At 30.2% G+C, this 21,438-nt stretch overlaps 1 protein-coding gene across 1 annotated transcript; it reads right to left on the reverse strand.

Moving 5' to 3' along the window:
- Nucleotides 1–664: 664 nt before the first annotated feature.
- LOC127286198 (uncharacterized) lies at nucleotides 665–10,698 on the reverse strand. Its single transcript, XM_051312555.1, has 4 exons — nucleotides 10,032–10,698; nucleotides 9,177–9,436; nucleotides 7,439–7,598; nucleotides 665–756 (listed from the first exon to the last, which is right to left on the reverse strand). The coding sequence occupies exons 1-4, from the start codon at nucleotides 10,327–10,329 to the stop codon at nucleotides 752–754; spliced, it is 723 nt and encodes a 240-aa protein (XP_051168512.1). The 5' UTR covers nucleotides 10,330–10,698; the 3' UTR covers nucleotides 665–751.
- Nucleotides 10,699–21,438: the final 10,740 nt, after the last annotated feature.

Raw genomic sequence — 21,438 nt, forward strand, 5'->3', positions numbered from 1 at the left:
CGCCAATTAGGAAAATGTCTGAAAATGGATCTATTGAAGCTAAAATTGGCCAAAATTGAGCTCTAGAGGAATTTGCTAGTGGAACACCGTCAATGCCTACTTTTAGTTTAATATTTGATAATGGCTTGTTGTCATATTTAGTAAGTATTTCCTCAATTCCAGTGCTGAGACCAAAGTGATAATATACCCCTGGGTGAACCGTTTTTATAACTGCTTTTCCCTTAGGAGTACCTAGCAATGTTCTTGGGTCTTTGGGTATTTGCTGATGAAAACAATTATGTTCTTTTAATTTGTGTAATAATGGTGTTAATTGAGAATGAGTTATTCTGTTGTCTGTGGCCCATGTTGCTAGAAACGAATTAATATTTTCAGGATCCTTTTCCGCTTTACAGTGTCCTGTATAAATTTCGTTCATATCAATTTCAGATTTCATATCAGATTCAGTAACGTTTGACACATTTCCAGAAGAAATAGATACAGAAGCTAATGATTCTAGTTCCACATCATTATCATTCAGCGACAGATGGTTTACATCATTTGCCATTGGATTTAGAAGGTTATTCCCTTGAAATGCATTTTGAGTACCCATAGAAAATAAATTTTCGATTTCTGTTGAAAGTAAATTTTGTTCATCCGTTGAGTCTGTTAAAGTTGCATGCAGGAAAGAATGATGAAGCATAGACTGGGTAATTCGTTGTCGAAATTGACGAACTGACAAATCATTAAGCCTTTTCCTCTTCATTATTTCACTTTAACCTGGAAAATAATTTTTGATTTTAGGTAGACCAGCAAGAATCCGGATGAAATAATGAAAATGTAATGATAAATTTTTAGTATGTAATTTAGAAAAAAATGTTGATGTTTATAAAATTATTCCCTGCAAAAATATTATCAGGATACAACAAACATTTCTGATAAAATTAAAAAATGAAACGTGTCAAAAATGAAATGTAGTCAAAATATGACTACATGAAGAGGAGATTCCGCTTCTCAGTGAAAAAAATTAATTTTTTTCTTAAATCTGTCCCTAAGCTATAAGAGAATGTGGACATAAAGAGTAAGAGTAACCCATGGTAGCGTTTTGAAACTAGGCCATGAGTGCAAATATAGCAAACATATATCTGCAACTCTCTCAAACTTATGGCCTAGTTACAAAACGCTGCCATGGGAGTTTAGTCTAAAAGGATAATTCGAAGCGTTTTCAAAGATACATCGTTAAACTCTTCTCAATCACCTACGATGGTATTTTGAGGAGAGAAATCCATCTTGTATGGAACTGAAGATTACTGGTGAGTAAGAATTCCTGAACGAAGGCCCTAAATTTTTTTGGGCCATATATGATTTTAAATATTAATGAATTTTCAAAATCCTGGTCCACACGAAAACTACACATTCAAGGAACATGCTGTCTAAAATTCAAGTTAATTGGGTAAAAATTATTAAAATGGGAGTGTGACAAACTTTAAATGAGGACCACCTTTGGCAGACATTTTTTAAGACGCCATTTTGAAAAAAAGAAATTATATTATTTTCGATTACTTTAAGACATTCATTTTCGCATAAAAAAATGTTAAGTAACAAATATTTTTTTTACTATAAAAAAAATCTCTGAAAAAATATCAAAACCAGTGGAATCTCCCCTTAATGACATTCTTTAAATTTTGTGTTAATTTTATAATTAACCTTGTGTATATTATTTCTATTTATGTAACCGCATATTATTAAATGAGTATATTTTTATTATTATTTTCATTCTGATAATTTTATATGTATTGGATAGTTACTCCATCTCTTCATAAATCCATCAGAAAAGTTTGTTGTAATTGAAATTTTAGTTGTGATTATGTACTTAATAAGTTGACAGTATACACTTTAAAATATTCAAACTTCTGTTATATCATTGTTCTTTTGACTAAAATTTGTAAGTACTGATAATGTGCTCACGTTCATAAATATCATTAAACTGGAATGTCATTGCAGATAACAGAAAAAAGAGGAAAAGGATAAATTTACTTATCTCTAATTTTAAAAAGAAAAACATCTTAGTTTGATATTTAAGCAATGTAAATTTAACTTTCATTTTTATTGTAAGTAAATATTTCCTCAAAATATCCCGCAAATTAGTTTTTTTTATTAAAACTTGACGATTCTTTAAAAAATTAAACAATAAAATGTTATAATATTTATTGGTTTTGCACAAAATGCATGTAAATAATAAAACTTTGATTTACATTTTTTAAACTTACAGATGGTCAATTTTAAGCAGTTTGGTCTTATTTTATAGATAAAAAGTTGTAGAATACTCAAGTAAATTTTCAAAAACATCTGACGAAAACGAATATGACTCGAACATCAACATGTTAATTTTCGGACCATATTCAAAGGGGCTGTGTATACAAATTACGTAAGGGTTATTTTCGGAAATTTTAACCCCCCCCATGTAAAAATCTTTGCATACATTAGCGCCATTTTTATGCCGGTCATAAAGATTAGCTGAACCCCTCCGCCTTAGAGTCTTACGTAATTTGTACACGGCCTCAAACTGCATTTTTCTCACAGCTACACCGAATTTAAACCATACTCAAATGATAAAAGAAAATATAGCAGAAATTTGATTATGAAAATATAAATAGGAATTTATAGGAATAAGGATAGTTGACCAGACCCCTTAGTTTAATGTTATAATTCTCAGTATACAATAAATTAAAATATATTGCATTATTTCATTGTGTTTCAAACCTTATTTGATATTTGGAAAACAATTAAAAGAATCTATACAATAATTAATTGAGAGCTACGTTAGGTTGTCCCTATCAGATTAATTAAGGGTATGTCCAAGTTATGAAATGTAAACAAATCAAACACTAAAATCACCATTTTTTCACGAGGTCTCATTTCCACAAAAATAAAATTTTAAAAATTTTTTTCTACGAAAATCGTAAATTAAAGCATTAAAGTTGGTAACTACACGAAATTTGACCGCAAGCATTATAAACATATATTAGAATAATTGAATAAAATGAACAATGAAACCGCATTTTTCATGCATTACAAAAATTTAACTGTTTGACTATATCAGAAGCACGGACCGTGAGAACTAAGTGGGAGGTAGGATTCGAGCGATTGGTCGGTCACAGTTGGGAAAGGGCAACCGAGGAAGAAATTTCCCCTTCCCAACTGTGACCGTCCAATCGCTCGAATCCTACCTCCCACTTAGTTCTCGGTAGAAAAAATTAAAAAAATTTAATTTTTGTGGAAATGAGACCTCGTGAAAAAATGGTAATTTTAGTGTTTGATTTGTTTACATTCCCATTGTTTATATTTCACAACATTGACTTTCCCTTAAAGTTTTCAAAGTATACCTTGAGTCATGCTTTGCCTGGCTACTCTTGTGTCCCACATATTACTTATGGCTGATGGAGTAATCAATAATGCCAGCAAGTGTTTCACTCTAATCAATTTCTAATCTTATTGTAAAATATTTCTTGTTTTCATAGAACTTGATTATTTATTTCTACGTGACGTGAGCAGTAAAAAGGGATCTTACTCGGAAACTTTTCGAGCTGGAGTTATACGTATCGGTTAAGTAACCGATATAGACTGCAATACGATTACATTCCTAATCTAAAAACTCTCCAGGTACAATTTTCAAGCTAATGCAATTGTTATTTATATTCTGCTGAGTGTGTTAAATCCAGTTGGTTAAATACGCTATTTAAAATTTTGAAAAACTGATGTCGGTACTATTCACGGTCCATGTCACATGAACTACTTTCATAGTGAAAAGAGTAGATATTTTTGAATATCTTTAGGGCATCCAAATGCTGTCCAAATTTACAGAAGCTGGTGTGTATTTTTAGGATATTTACACTAAATTATAAAATATAGGGACTGTAAAAGATTATAAATGCATCTGCTTGCTGACATTTTTGATAAATAATTTGAAATAATTTATGTGTAATAACGCTATAGACTTGAAAGAGATAAGTATTTACGTGAATTAATCAATATCTTCATCGACAGTTTCGTTACTATTTTCGAGATTGCTGCCATTCTCATTACTTTTAGGGACATTATTTTCGACCTCGTCACTCTGTTCTTCATGATCTTCTAATTGTTCTTCATCACTTTCAAGGAGATAATCGTTTTCTGCATTAGAAGTTGCATTAAGGTTTGATCTATTATTCTCAGCAACAAAACGCTGTGGTGCATGACGCAACCAATCTTTAATTTTTTGAATAATGGAGCTCTCCGTCCAATTCTTATTTTCCTGCAGGGACTCTAAAAAATAGTTATATTTTTGTGCCAATTTCTATCTGATTTTTATATAACATTTATACCTCTATAACCATTGCGTAGTATAAGTAGACAGATCTCCTGTATAGTTTTCTGTTCAGTTTTTAATGGAGGAATTAATGTTTCATGAACACATGATTTTGCTTATCTCACACGGAAAAGTAAGACAAATATAAAATTAAGTCTTTGGTTGTTGGGTGTAATTTCATGCTAAATATATATCAGAGAAGATACACGGAGAGATCCATAGAAGGACGTTTTGTAAAACATCACTCTATATTTTACTATTTTTGCTTTGCAAGCATCGAAAATAAGGGCCTTTTATATTATTTACTATTTTCGGTAATAATATACAAATCCGCAACAGATTACTAAGTGTTTTGTGATAAAATCTAAAAGTATTACATTTATTTCAAAAATTTTTTGAAAAATTTGTTAAATCCTGTAGTAAAACGCAGTTAGGCCATCACTTGTAGCCAAATACTGCTTCTAATAAGAAACTTGTACAAGATACTTATTATCTGTTAATGATGACTACAATATTTCCAAATAACTATAGTTTTAGAAAGGCTGCCGACGCAAAATTAATAGTCCTTTGTAATTCTACTGCCAGTTAGAAATAGAAAAGGGAGAAAAAATATATATGCATTTGTTGAAATTTCCTTACTCACCAACAAAAGTAAGCACACTCACAACACTTAAACACCAATTAGTTTATATATATTGTATAATACAACTTGAGACACACATATTATATATACACGTCGGACGGGTTTACAAGTTAATTTTTATATCTAACCTAAAATATATTATTCGCATACGAAGTCTATACATTTTACTACCCACGATTTTCCTACACAAAATTTCAAAAATGGCCACTTTAATAAGAATTAATTCTTATTGAAATAAATAAATTCTTTAATCTCTTTAGTAGTATACGGAAAAATCCCCTTATTTCCAATGCTTACAAAGCGAAAATATTAAATTCTCGTCTAATTTTAGTACATATTACCACCATGTGGCTCTCCGTGTAGTACACCTCCATGTATACTTTCCCTTAAAATTAACTCAACTTAATGTTAATAACAAATCAATCTTTTTTGAAAAAAATTTAAAACAAAAAATGTAATCTCAATTTGTCAATTATTCGTTCTTAAAATTTCAGTTTACAAATATTTTCCCTTGTAGAGGCGCTTAGTAATACGAGCATGATTGTTTCCAAAAAATTGTGAGCATTTCGAAAACAGGCAGATCCGTCTCCTCATACTACTACATTTTGCCAATAAGCTCATTAAAACACACAAAAAGTCTGCATGTTATTGTACACGGAGAAAATGAATTGAATAAAATTTAGCCAAAAGTTGAGGAAAACGGTTACACATGGTCATTTTAATAATATTTAGAATAATTTGTCTATTTATTGAAATTCAGTTTTCAAAGAGTGTTCAAAAAGTTGACTAAAGAATAAAACTGATGTTAGGCTAAAGTATTATATCCATTTGTTCAGAAAATGATTAATTTTTTGTGAAACTTTATACTCTATTTGAGTACGTATCCGCCTGCGTGTTTCACTTTAAAAATGTTCCAATTTTATTTTAATTTCGTAAAAATTTATTTTGCTCTATAGTTGGTGAAATTTTGTTAAAATGCCCATGTGTAACCGTTTTACTCAACTTTTTGGGTAAACTTTGTACAAATCGTTTTCTCCGTGTAACTATGCACTTATAGTAAATCCTAACCTAATGATAATAATAAAGATTCCTTATCATTTGAACTATGATCTCTGGAATAATTCAACAAATCCTAGCTCTGTAAAAAGAACCTATATATTTCCTAGACAAATTAATCATGACATTTTGAAACTTTTAAAATTGCACAGGCACCTGCTTCTGTTTTGAGGAAATTTATCTATATTTTTTGAATTTTATTCGCGTTTACTTTTTGTTCATAAAATGGGATTTTTGATTATTATTTAAAACTTACTGTTCTCTTTTAACCCAACGAAACAGGTTGACTGCGTTTTAGAAATAGAGCTACTGAATTTTATTAGTCAATTCCTTCAGATTTTTTAGGTTAGCTTCCAGTCTAAACTTGCACATACATTGTGCTTCAATTCTTTCGTATTTTTTTTAATGAGATAATGAGTATTTGTTGGAAAATCTCAAATAATTAGGATATAGGGTAAATCTAATACAGCTATCATACCCGAAAGCAACGAATATTTCAGGATATTCTATGGACGTCTTTGTCATATCGGGAAATTAGGATATGTCAAATATCTTTGGACATCCCTGGAACATCCTACAGATATCATACTTTCTGGATATCCTTAGGACTCCCGTAAGATATCATGAATATCCTCTTGTTAGGTGTTGACTATTTGTCATGGTAACATTAACAGGGTAGGTGGCGCTTTTCTCTATCCAAAAAACTAAAACAAACGATTTTATTTAACTAAATAGAATATTAAAAAACACAAGAAACTTAGAAAATTATAAATTAGGTATTGCTTTGATCCTGCATTAGATAAAAGCAAAAGAAAACTCCAAAAATTTGCAAAAAGCGAAAAGATTGTAAAAAAAGTTTTTTAACACCGACGATTTGTTTGGTATTTTAAAATAACACATTTATTTAGAGTACTCTTTATATTGCACCCAACCGAATGCTCTACAATGTCCTCAAATATTTTCTTTTCAATGAATTTAATATTTTTTCAAGTCACGAAAAAACGAAAATGTCGTTTCCAAATCTACTTTGATAGCATTCGAATATTCAGAATATCGTATGGCTGTCCAAGGGATAAGAAATGGTCCGGAGAAATTAGGATATTACTAAGGAAACATCTAAAAAATCCCAGGAAGATGCACAATAAGGCCACATTGAAGTACATGAACATAATTTGCTACCATTTGTTACCAATGGGTTGGTCGGTAAAGCCAGTGCACTACATTTCCCTTTTCTAATTTACTCATAAAATATTTTTTTCAATTTTACTTTTAAAAACTTATGTTTTGAACTATTATTTGGTCAACTGGAATGGGAATTTGATATTTTAAGTTGTCTAAGGTGAGGAATTGAAAAGCTACAGATTTATCGCAATTATTGTCATTATTAAAACAACATTTAAAACTGTACAACTTACCCATAAGGACTTTGGTTACTTGTAACGAAGAGAATGTGTATTTTCCTTTACATCCCAACCAACTAAATTGAGCTGCAACTTCATTGCAGAATACTTTTCGCAAAATTGAAAAGACAGCATCCTTTACATTTTTTCCTCCTATTTTCTTAAGATAAGAAAGCTGGAAAAATGCATGAATTTATTAAATTTATCGTTATTACTGAATATATGTAACACGTCGCGAAAAAAGAGACCTAAGAAATCTTAAAGGTTATGTTTGTTATAATTTAAGTAAAAATGCATGTGAGTTAATTCTCACTTAAAACTAATTATATTTAAGCCTTCATTAAATTCAAAAGATTAAAAATTAATAATTTTTCATTGTAAAAATTGAAAAAGAATCGTTTACTTAAGGTAAGAAGATATATGAAACATAGCCTATAAGATTTAGCTTCTTAGATCGCTGATATTGCCACGCTTCACCTATTACTATTTATCCCCTGAAATGAAGTCTCTTACTTTTGATACAATATATAAGAGTAGAATATGCATTCAATTTAGAGGAATTTGCATCAAATAAAGATTATTTTCTTAGAGTGTTCTTCCCATAATTTTCCAAGTTCTATGGGAGCTATTTTCTTAATAATTGATTTTACGACAGTAAATTAGCCGACTGTTTTTTAACCAAAATCGGTTTATTCGTTTCCTAGTGCTACGAAAAATTGAGAAACATCTCTTCTATTTTATTTATTTTACTTTTTATTTCGTTTATACACCTGTCCTCAGCCTTACATACTTGGCTACACAAGTGTTTCTATATCGTACTATTTCTTTATACAAATTCTCTATACACAATCTTATTATTAAATTTGCGTCTTCCGCACGACTTGAAATTAGGAGTACTCGCATTTGCCTGCACCACCCGTTGAATGGCTTTTCTCGCCAGAAAAGAGGGAAACTGTTCAAAAACTTTCCTAAGTATAACCGGTTTATCAACAACCGAATTCTAATGGTGTGTACTGGACAATAATCGACAGTGCACATCATTATACCTCGATGTCAATCTAAAACGTATGCAACTGGTATTTATAATTTTCGCGACTTATACAATATTTTTTTCCATTAATCAGTCTCTCCTAGCCACACTACTGATTTGTATGTTCAATTAAAAGAACCACAATTATTTCATAAATTCGTGTTTCAATTCTTTCTCTGAGCATCCCGAATTATCTCCACCAACAAAAAATAGTAAATTCTTGAATTTAGATTAAGTATATATTGAAACCTGCCTAAACCAATGATATAGCTCGGGCGGCGGAATACAGTGGTTTGCGATCGGGGAGGTTAAGCAACTTTTAGTGCGATTAGCACTTGGATGGATGACCTCTGTGGCCCTCTGGTGTTTTTCGCTGCGATCGAGATATATCAAGCGAGAGGTTTGACGTCGAGGCTATGTTTGTGCATTTGTGATGGACTATCCAAATGTACTCTCATGACTCGACAGTCAATAAACCGGTTGTACTCTGGAATAGGTTTTCTACAGTTTTCCTCTCCCCTGGCCGAATGTCCAGGCAAATGCGAGTACTCCCAATTCAAGTAGGCCTGGAGCCGCAAAAGTAGGAACTTTAGAAGTGTTTGTGAGTTTAGAAAGAAAGGTAAATTAAGATATGAGGAGATTGTAAAAACCGAAAGGTATACAATGAAATCTTACTTTACTTCAATAAAACCTGCCTTTTAAAATATAAAACACTTTACTTACAACATCCTGATGAAACTCCTCTGCATTGAGATTTGTTTCAAAATCAGCTAATTCGCCGAGATCTTTAAGTGGAAGCATTGTTTTAATTTTCATCATCCTATCCGAATTCAATGTTCCTGTTCCATTACCATTTCTTTCTTGTATTAAATTTTTAATCTCATTTCTATCTTTCTCAGAATCGTCAAGACGTTCAATAAAAGTTGCTAATTGAAATTTAATTTCGGTCAAGGTCCTTATTACAGACTTACGAAAAAGTCGATCTGTAATGACACAATATTTAAACAAATATATTAAAGATATAAGTCGCTCTCTAGTTTCATAATAGTATATTTACTTATAATAAGTGAAATTTCCTAATAGTCGCCTATTTTAAAACTTTAATGTTTAGCTCATTTCGTTCTGTGATTAAATTCTTTTATGATATACAGAAAGTTTTTTTTCAACTCAAATGAGTATTAAAATCTGAACATTTAACAATTTGTCGGACAGCCCCGGACAAGTGTAAAAATATTTCATATTTTAATAATTTGAGACTACACGGAAAAATAGTACAACTGAAACTGAGAATTTTTTTGCCACAACACCTAAATATTTCGTCAAAAATGGACAAGCGATACTTGTTAATTATTTTTTCGTTCTGTGCGTCATGTCCCTGCGTTTATACTGTGTCGCTGTCAGTTATGTCACGTGACAAAATTTTTTTTACTATACAGACATGAATTTCGCTCTTTTTCATGCGTCCGTAGCGGGGCAGAAATCGCATTTTTTTTATTGATCAAGAGTAGATCAAGAGTAGACTCAAGATTTCAAAATCTTTAAAGTAATTACTAATCCAATTTAAAAAAAATTCGTTACCTTCAATGTTTTGGTTTTCAAAAAACTGTTGTTGTGTTGCAATGTTTTGATCTGAACCATGTGTTTGCATCTGCTCATTGGCCTTTGCTATTGGAATGTTGGCAATTGATACCATCTCGGAGGGTGATGAAATATTTTCCTTATTTAATTTATTTGAATCAGTAAAAATATGTGAGATTTTATTATTCATATTGGATCTCTGACTAGAAGTTGGATAGAATATTTTGTTTGTAGACTTTGTTTGCAATGGTGAAACAATTTTTGCAGAAGCGTTTCCAGGAAATGAATTCTTAAACATCGGTGAGGTAGCGGAAATAGTCGATTTTAGCGAATTTAATGACCAATTTTTTACAAAGCTTCTTGGATCTCTCCTGTTTTGCGAATATAAAGGTAATGAAACCTTTTCACATTTCAAAATTGAAGGACTTTTTAATTTTTTTGGCTGAATTAATTGTGGACATGAAGGTAAATTATTCTTTTTGCCTTCGTCAATACTTGAAACTTTGAAAGGCGTAAGTGACTTGCTTTTTAATTCTTTCTTTTTTAAAATTTGTTTATATTCAAAATCGCTCTCAGAATGTGTCTTTAATTTCTTAAATTTTCTATTAGATTTAGCATCAGGGTCTGTACTGATTTCAGAATCATTTTCATACGATTTTAACTTGTCCATCGCTCTTTTAAAAGTATCTATAATGAAAAATAATATCAAATAATAATGTTAACACTTATGAACAAAATATATTTTTATGAAAATATTTAATTTATTCGAAATCCACGAAAGTCAAATTATGTTATGGTTTTAAGAATTGTATATTATGATTTAGATTCATAATGAAAAGCAACAATTTTGAATGCATGTTTCAAAATGTTAAACATTCAGTTTTATAAAATACTGGGTTCAAATACTGTAACAAATGTCCGGCTCAATGATAAATTACTAAAAACTGACAGAAAACTTAATTATTGCATTGATTTTTAAGAGAATGATTTTTGAAAAGGAATTGTAAGAACGGTTATTATATGAGTGCAAATTATCATAAATAGAAAAATTAAATGTGACGCGCTTTAAAAAAAGGTACCTGAAAAGCAAAAATTTCATGTTCAGTTTGTGATTTTTGAAATCAAAATACACAAGGATCTCTTGTTGAGATAATCTCTTGTTAAACCACTGATGTTTAAGACTGAATTACATCTAAAATAATTGATAAAAACTTATTTCGGGTTTAACACCGACAAACAGAAACTTTTAATTAAGGTGAAAATGACACAAACATAACCATAAAATGATTTTCTTCTTAGGTACCTTTCATTGGAGCACATCAAAAATTAAAATTGAGAAATTAAATAAAGTTTTTTATGATTTTAAATGAAGAAATAACTGCGAAGTGGAACCACTTTAATAATTTTATGTATACTTAATAAACACTGTGTTTCTTCATAAATATTACAGGTTAAATTTTATTAATTCCTATCAATTTGTGCTATTTTCAACAACAAAATTGATAAAACACAATCATCAATATCATTCATTTCGGCTAATAATAGTTTAAGGTCAATTCTTTCGACTTTAGGATAGCATTATCATCTTCCTTATAAGCAAACTCAAAATTTGTGATTAAAAATTATTTGTTTATATTTCTAAATTTTTACCTGATTCTTTTCCCATGTTTCACTACACTTAAATTTGAATTAAAAATGTCAAAATTAACGTTTTAAAATTCTTTGAAAACGCAAAAATTGATTTATTTATGAATATTTTTGGAACTATTGTTAAAAAGATATTTTTTTAAAATTAAAAATTTTGAAAATCAGTGAAGTCATAAGTATCGATTTTTTCATGCACAATAAATAAAAGAGAATCTTGTTCATAATATAATCAAAAGTCTATTATACTTTGGTCTTAAGAACCTTTATTATAATGCACAAACACGGTTCAATATCCCTAATTTCTCTGACAATTTGGCACAGTTTTTTGTTGGAATTTTTTATAATTAACATTTAAACAAATATGAACATACGAATCATTTTAAATTAAATTAACCAGATACTTTCAGAAATAAGTATCCTTATTTTGAATCATAGCCAAGGAGCACTGATTCTAAGAAATAATATAATAAATCGTTTAAAAATTAAAATACAATTTTGATTATCAAGGGGAATTTCTGGTTAAGAATTTTAAAAAATTCATAGAAGGTATCTTTTGGATGACGCCACCTACAGCTGTGAAAATTAACTAAAAATACTAAAAAAAAATTTCATTTCTCTTCTTGTACTATGTAATAATGTTTAGAACGAATTTTTGCATTAACTATAATTCATTTTTTACAATAAGAATTTAAAATAGTGCGTTTTTTTTATCAATTTTGCACTAGAAAGTCCCCTTAACGCTACGAAGAAGCATAATGTTCATGAAATAAACACAATAATGTTAAAGTAGTACTACTTGGCAGTGGCTTTTAATCTTCAGAGTCACTGCAGGGTCTTTAACATCCTGTCCTACAGCTTCAATCTGAGTTTTGAAAAGTGAACAGGATCACAGACACCTTGACTGTGTTTCGTGTTCAAAAAAGAGAGGTGAACTCGGAGGGTTATTATAAGTAAATAACAGATCCATTTACTTGCAGAACTTATTTCTGATATAAAATCAATTTCTGTCCATTTCGAAGTTGGTTCAATTTCGGACTCTACGGCTTTGTAGTAAGCGGTCATATTCGTAATATTAGGCCAGAAGACACTTTTTCCGCTATCAGAAATCCAGATCCGAGGAACAACTTGTGGTCCATCATCAAAATCCAACACCAAAAATTTATTTCCATCGATAGGAGAGGACATTTTCCGTACACTAGGAGAAGAGACATGTTGATGTAACGACAAGTTATAGTTAATTCGAACATAAGCGACACCTGTAGCTAATATATAATAAATTTTTCTCAGAAATTAGTCTACAAATTCTAAAGTAAACTCTAAAATTTTCTAAAAATTTAGGTTTACTGAAAATTAAATTTTATTTAAAGTTGTACAATTATATTTCTTATCAATAAAAATTTAATTTTTCGCCTTTATAGAGAAGAAACTGCAGGAAGTAAATAATTTAAAAATTCAAAATGGGTGGTTTGGTTTCTTCATTTAGTCTTAAGTACAACTGCTTCGCGAATATCGTTCGCGAACGCAAAGCATCAGATAGAAGAGGATGAAGATATGTGAGTATCTTTTTCTATCTCATGAATTTCGTTCGCGAATGACTTTCGAGAACTTATTGTGCGTTGGCTTTTTAATGTTGTAACAGATAGGTAATGAGGATTTTAAATTAAACTTTTCTTGATTATATAATGATGTTAAATTTGTCTGGAGCCGGCACTTATTTTTTTTAAATTTTTGGTCCCTTTTCTCAACAGTTATGGGACACAGATTCATGCGCAAGACGTCAGTAAAAAAATATCTTGGTTTTTCGGCAACAATGTGACCGATTCAATATACATAAAATACTTATTAAATTCAGGGTAATCATAAAAATTTGATTATGTATTTTCCTGATCTTCAGAAAAAATTGCTTTTTTTTCTTATCCAGATAACTTTAATTCTGAATTTTTAAAATATTAAATTTTCCAAATTTTCAGTTAATATTCATCATAAAATACGATTATATTTCAAAATAATTTATAAAAGTAAAAAAAATTATTTTGAAATATGAAATTTTTCTTTTTTTCTGCAATTTAGTCATTTTTAAAAAGTACAACTGCATTTTTTTCAAAATTAAATTACTTTTTAGAATTTTTAATCACAATTGTTCAAATCTTTTATCATTTTTTAAATTAAATGTTTAAATATTTTTATACTTTTATAGCAATTCAAATTTTCAAAGATTTCAGTTCCAAAACCTTTTCAAATTTAATTATTTCTGAAAATTCTTGCTAAAAAGCTTTTAATAATCAATTATTTTCTTAACTTCCAGCAGTAATTAGATTTAAAACATTTCTTATCAGATAGTTTTAGAAACGCAGTTTAGGTAAAATTTCCAAACTTTTCTTATTTCGTTGTTCTGTGAGAACCCTGTTATTGTCAAAATTCATAAAAATTTTAAAAAATCTAATTTGAAAACAATTTTGCAGAAATCATATAAAAATATTTTTTATCCTAATAGAGTAAAAAGTTGAGATATTATTTTTCAAGAAATATGTTAAAAATTTATAGATAAAACAAATTAACTTGTAAATTAATTAATGTTTTTTAATTTTTATCAAAATGTAGTTTTTTGTTAGCAGTTAGAAGCTATATTTTAAATCCAAGAAATCTAAACCGCTTAACATTTGATTAGATTAATTTGGAATAATAAACTTACATTCAGTGACAAAACTTTTAAATGATAATGAAGCAAGATGAATAGGTTATTCCTGGATAAATACTTATTTTCAAAAAATTTCAATTTTTAGTTGCACTATTAGCGAGTTAAAAGAAGTGGAAAATCTCAAAAAAATTTGCTGACTTTCAATGAACGATGCAAATTAATAAATACGAAGCAATATTCAGAAATATCAAACAAACAAATTCAAAATTCAAACAAATTCTCAACAAATCTTCAAATATAAACAAATTATAATCGCTATATTTCTTCATGTGAAACAAACGAAAAAATAGATACATTTGCTTAAATTAAATCTGTAATAATCAATGACTCAAAAGCTAATAATTTTTTTATTTAAATTTCGAAAATAATGTAAAAATATTTATCATTTTACAGAGTTTCACAAAGAAATGTAAAATGTTATTAAATCAATTAGAAGGATAAATATTACTAAGCGAATTAAATAATTTTAAAAACATGAAAATACATACCTGACAGTTCACAATTTGCTTCCTCTCGATGTTTCCAGAATCACCCTTCTTCTTCTTAAATTAGTCTCTTCGAGAGAATCACCCAAAACTAAACTAAATTCAACTTTTTTAAATTAACGAAGTGCAGAAGCGTCTTCCAGATTACATGAAATGTGCGTCACTTTTTCATTTGTTTTCATTTCTTCTTGTTTAGGCTTAATTCACAACATATAAGTTGGCCTTTATGTTCTCACTGCTCGTCGGGATGCATACACTTGCCTCAAAATGAAAAGAGCATAATGACTGTTATGTCGAATTTACAATTGTAGATTGTCTATTTGTACGAATTTTTGTTTATGGAATGTTAATTTAATCGAAAGACTAATTGTTTAAATCCACATTTTATAGAAAAACTACATTTTGAAACGTTTATTTCATAGAAACGCCAAAACGAATTCTTTTGCTTGTGTGCTGTGCATACACACGTAAAGTTAACTCACGCAAGCAAAAAATTCGAATTTTTGAGCTTTCTTATGGTTGGGGACGCGATCAAATCAAAATTCGAACTTTTCGTATTTCTGTCAAATAGATTTTTCTACCTTTTAAATTTGCGATATGACTGAATAGTCATCTTTTCAATATCTTTACAATAGGTTCGCGAAAGTCGTTCGCGAACGAGGTGCTTGTGATAGAAAAGGACACACATATATCTCTGTCCTTTTCTAACTCATGCTTTGCGTTCGCGAAGTAGTTGTGCTTAGGCCTAATGAAGCGGTCACACGTCACCTGCAGGAGCAGTTGCCCATGGCAACCGTGTAAGAGTAAGAGAGATAGAAGATTTGCCATCTCTCTTACTCTTATACGGTTGCCATTGGTAACTGCTCTTGCAGACGGGGTGTGACCGCTCCATAAAGGCCAACGCACAATCGGTTTGCGAAAGTAGTTCGCGAACGACATGTATGAGATAGAAAAGGACACAGATGAATCTCTGTCATTTTCTAATTCATGCTTTGCGTTCGCCAAACGATGTTCGCAAAGCAGTTATGCTTAGGCCTAAAGTACTAAGCACAATTACTTCGCGAATGTCGTTCGCGAATGTTAAAGCATGTGTTAGAAAAGGACAGAGATATATGTGTGTCCTTTTCTATCACATGGACCTCGTTCGCGAACGATTTTCGCGAACGATTTTCGCGAACCTATTGTGCGTTGGCCTTTAGGCCTAAGCACAACTGCTGGAGCATTTACACCTTCGGTAAAAATTGTGCAGAACGGAAAATCTACATTGGAGTAAGAGAGATAGATACACAGCCTGTCTCTCTTAGGCTGGAGTCCCATGACTCCAGTTTTAACGTGCGTCGTAATGAGAAAGAAAAGTGACAGAAGTATACCTTTATCCTTTTCTTTTTCATTACGACGCACGTTGAAACGCTGTCATGGGACGCCGGCCTTACTCCAATACAGATTTTTCATTCTGGACAATTTTTACCATAGGTGTAAATGCTCCATACTTCGCGAACGTCGTTCGCAAACGCAAAGTATGAGTTAGAGAAGGACAGAGATATATATGTGTGTCCTTTTCCATCACATTTGACAGGTTCTTGGTGGGCGACAAGATCTGACCTATCCAATAATGTGTGACTTTAAATGTCTAATAAATTAATAATAATATAATACAATGACTTTTCTTGCAAAATAACATTTATTTTCAACGAAAAGATTTTATGTTGCCACATGAAATTAAATAAAAAATGTCATTAATAAGCTATAATCATGGTGGCCGACTACTGTATCTGTTGTGGCCGACGACTGTATCAGTGGCCGACTATAGATGCTTTTTACTTTTTCTCAAATTATGCATTTTATTCCGTTGCATGAAGACCATTTTTTAATGAAAATTAGCAAATTTTTATCGCAAAAGTGATTCTAAATTCATAGCAAACTGTGAAAAAGTCGAAAAGTTTACCATTTTTTAGAAAATAAATAAAATGTACCGGTCTGTTCTTAAGTGGCCGACTACTGTATCGTTTACCCTATATTGTATATTATGTATATTTGTATTATATGTACATATTAATATGTAGCCTTCAAGACGTACTATAGATAAAAACATAATGTATTTAAACATTTAATATAATCATTAAATATTATATTAATGTAATTAAAATAACTATAATTAATAACAATAGTATTATAAACAAAAATAATTTTATATATCCTAAATATAGTAAAATAATGATGAAAGAAGTACTTTACTTCAATTATAGGTTATGTAAATTTTTCATTTATTTAATCACGTTTAAATTGATTGTTGTCAGCAATCAAGTTATTTTTTATGAATCACACAATCCAAAAATAATTGTTAATAATAAATTTTACATATCCCTATGGCTTAAAAGACGATCATAACTATAGCGTTTTGCACTATTTTGTCATACATAATAAATATTTCGCATTATTTACTCCTTTTTTATTAGTTTTCTGTGACTAATATTTGTTTACATATTTTTTACTAAGCGCCAGAGCGCCGCCATGTTGTTTCACATTTATTACACGTTTTTTATGTATATTACATTTTTACGTAATATACGTGAAAAACCTCGAGTTACGCGTAACTGTGCAACCCTGATGGGCAGGCAGCGGAGCTGTGACAGTACCTTTAGTAAATTTTCCCGCATCAACTTTCATTCGACATTAGTTGTAAGTTTAGTTTGAGGTTATCTCCGGTTTGCATGCACTGTAAGAAATTTTGTTTGAAATTTCCATGCAATCTTTAAACTTTAATAAGAACGACCTATGAATTTTAATAGATTTGGGGAAATTTATTTGGTCAGTCCGTGTAATTTTACACATTTAATGAATTTTCAACAGAACGACTGTTGACATAAAATTTCAACAGTATTACGATGGAAATATCAGTGGAACAACGGTGGAATTTTCAACAAAATGTAGAACGAAAAAATGTAAAATTACCAGTTTTGTTGAAAATTCAATAGTGTGTCCAGTGAAAATTCATAGGTCACTATAATCAATCTTATTATATTATTACAGTCAGCGTGGAATTTTCAACAATTTCAGTAAAATTCATACGTTGTTCTGTTGAAATTTTATGTCAACCGTTGTTCTGTTGAATTTTCAACAATATTTTCTTACAGTGTGAGCAAAGCAAAGGATTTGTTATAAATCACATTTTACAGTTATGCAGTTATTATATAGGGTGCATCAAAAGTCCTGAGACGAGAGGATACTTTTTATCAATCATATTTATGAAAAAAGAATCAAATAAACAATCTGTTTGAAATAAAAGAGTTTATCAATATACACGTGATGAATTTAAATATATTCATTTACTCCGAACAACTTATTAAATAATTTTTTTAGAAAACGCAATTCTTTTGAAATATTAAGCCGTCTAGGAATTTTGATACACCCTGTGTAATTGAAGTGATTAAGTACAGTACTCTGTTGCTTTTTGTAAATAGAAAAGTTTTATATAAGTTTCTAGGAGAGTCAACACTTTTATTTTATTATACATACAAGTTGAATGTGAAATTGTTATTCCATAATAGTAATTAAATTATTTTATTAATTCCTGACAGAGCGCGTGGAGTACAAAAGTACCACAGAAAATGCTAACTACGTTCTTGTTTTTGTATGTTTTTGAACATATTTTTAATCCCAAAAAAAGCTCTATCTTCTTCCTTATTATAAAAAGCAAATAGACTGTCTGGGGTTAAACGTTTCATTTGATTGCGAAAATGTTATTCAAAAATAGTAATTCATTTTCAAAATTCTTCGATTTTCATAAAATTTGTATCTTAGACTTCTTAAAATGCCCGATTACATATTTAAATTTAATTTAAAAAAAAATTAGAAATCAAAATAGTTGAACTAATATTAAAGAATAATTCGAAAAATAAAAACACCTTTAATAAATAATCATTTTAATATTGTGAAAAAGAGTGCATTTTGTAGAACTTAAAAAATACAAGCATAATAACACAATGGAAATAATTATTTAAAAATTAGTCCAACATATTTGAACGATGGCGTAAAATTAATGAAAACTAATATCAAATTTGTAATTTGAAACACAAAAAAGTTACTTTAAATTAAGTCACCTAAATCCAATAAATAATTTCAAGAAAATTGGTTAATTTCTTACTTTTTAATAGAAGCTCATAGTTTTCATTACTTTTATACTTTTCATGAACAACGCTGTGAAAAAGTATAGTTTTTTGAAATGAGCTACGTTTTGAATTTTCCTCTTTGACGTCATTGTATTCTTTATTTCTATATAATTAATATAACTAATATAATTAAAATATTTAGACTTAGAAGTTTTAAAACCTTAAAATGGTATCACTTGTTATCTAATCCTATACTGATGATATACCAAACATGATAAAACAGAAATGTCAAAATAAAATTTTTTGAAGGAATTTGAAATTTTATAATATTAATGTAATAATAGTAGGGTAAAAATTTTATTCTTATTTTTTAACATTATATTTTTAATCTAGTATTCTATTAGTACAAAGTTATTTCCCTTAATTCTTTATCTTAACGGAACTAACATCCCAATGTTATATACACAGGAAATCCCAAAGATATTCAGAGAGTGTACCAAAAATATCCACAAACTGTCTTAGAGATATCCATAAAATATCCACAAAATGTCCCAGGGATAACTATAAGACATCCACAAAATGTCCTAGAGATATCCATAAGATGTCCACAGAATGTCCCAGGAATATCCATAAGATATCCACAAAATGTCCCAGAGATATCCATAAGATATCCACAAAACATCTCAGAGATATCCACAAGATATCCCAAAGATATCTTAAAAACATCTTTTTGGATATTCAATGGACATCTTATAGATATCCCTAGATATCCAAGAGATATCCATAAGATATCCAAACCGCCGCTGTTTCAGATATCCCGAAATTATCCCTCCGATATCTGTAGGGCATCCATGGGATATCCACTGGATATAATTCGGATATCCAGCGATATCTTATGCTGTGAGGGTGCCGTTTGGCCTGTCTACAGCCCCATACACGTTTACTACACTCATGAAGCCGGTCATTCATCTTCTTAGATCCTTAGGATACAGGTCAATTATTTATTTGGACGATTTTCTTCTTCTCGCGGAAAATTATAATAAATGTGAACTTAATGTTGAAATGACAACTAAATTATTAAAAAATTTAGGTTTTATCTTAAATGTTGAGAAAAGTCATTTGACTCCCACTAAGCGTGTAAAATATTTAGGTTTCATTTACGACACACAAAAAATGGTGATAGAATTACCACTCGAGAAAAAAGAAAAAACTTTTTCTCTTCTTAAAAAGATGAAGAGTCGTGTCGAGTGTCCGATAAGAGAATTTGCTTTACTTTGTAGGTGTCTTAGGTTTTTCTTGTTCTGCTCTGAAATATAGCCGTGTTCATATGAGAAGCTTTGAAAAGGAGAGAGCATCAGCGTTGTTGAAAAATAACGATAATTTTGATGCAATGATGAGAATCAACCATCAGAGTTTAAATGTAGATTTTGATTGGTGGTTGAAAAATATTCAATCACCAAAAAACTCTATCTGTTGTTTTGACCCATGTTTAGAGATTTTCTCGGATGCATTCAATTCTGGCTGGGGAGCATTTTGCGGCGATAAAAGAGTACATGGTTTCTGGAAAGAAAATGAAAAACTGTTGCATATCAATGAGTTGGAGTTGATTGCGGTTTTTCTGGCGCTAAAATCCTTCGCAAAAGAATTAAGAAATGTAGATTTGTTACTGAGAGTAGATAACACGTCAGCTATTTCTTATATAAATAAGAAAGGAGGTATAAGATCTTCAAGATAACTCAAAGTTTCGAAAGAAAGTTGGGACTGGTGTGAGCAAAGAAACCTGTGGATTTTTGCTTCTTATATAGCTTCTCATGAAAACAAAAAAGCTGATGCTGAGTCCAGACGCCTGGCACCAGAGACAGAATTCTCTCTTTCAAATAGAGTCTTTCGAAAAATAGTCGATGCATTTGGTTATCCTGAGGTAGATTTGTTCGCGTCTAGATCAAATACGAAGTGTAAGAAATATGTCTCTTGGAGACAAGATCCTGAAGCTTTTGTAATAGATGCTTTCACGATCAGATGGAATTCCTATTTTTTCTATGCTTTCCCGCCTTTCGCGCTTATTTTAAGAATATTACAAAATATTAAGTTTGAAAGAGCAAAGGGAATTTTAGTAGTTCCTCATTGGCCGGCTCAGCCATGGTTTCCGATATTTACTTCGCTTATAGTATCTAAACCTGTTTATTTCCCTCCTAATAGAGATTTATTAATCTGTTCAGATAGGAAACTACACCCATTATGGAGGCAGACTACCCTGGTGGCCGCAGTATTGTCAGGGAAGCATTAAAAAGAAGAGAAGTACCGGACGAATCAGCAGATGTTATTTTATCTTCTCTGAGTAACTCATCATGGAAACAGTACGACACTGCACTCAAGAAATGGTGGCAGAATTGTAAAAAAGAAAAAATTGACTGTTTCAAAAGCTCGTATAATTCGATACTTCTATTTTTAACTAAGGAATTTAATAA

This window comes from Leptopilina boulardi, unplaced genomic scaffold (genome assembly GCF_019393585.1).
Source record: "Leptopilina boulardi isolate dan_hultmark-lab unplaced genomic scaffold, ZJU_Lbou_2.1 LbouV2_351, whole genome shotgun sequence".
Classification (NCBI taxonomy): Eukaryota; Metazoa; Arthropoda; class Insecta; order Hymenoptera; family Figitidae; genus Leptopilina; species Leptopilina boulardi.

Excerpts from the sequence above, each read along its gene's own strand:
- LOC127286198 (XM_051312555.1), bottom strand. The coding sequence starts at position 10,329 with ATGTTTAAGAATTCATTTCCTGGAAACGCTTCTGCAAAAATTGTTTCA. Across the intron at positions 9,437-10,031 it reads TGAAAACCAAAACATTGAAG|ATCGACTTTTTCGTAAGTCT; the intron begins GTAACGAATTTT and ends GTGTCATTACAG. Across the intron at positions 7,599-9,176 it reads AGGAGTTTCATCAGGATGTT|CTTTCTTATCTTAAGAAAAT; the intron begins GTAAGTAAAGTG and ends GCATTTTTCCAG.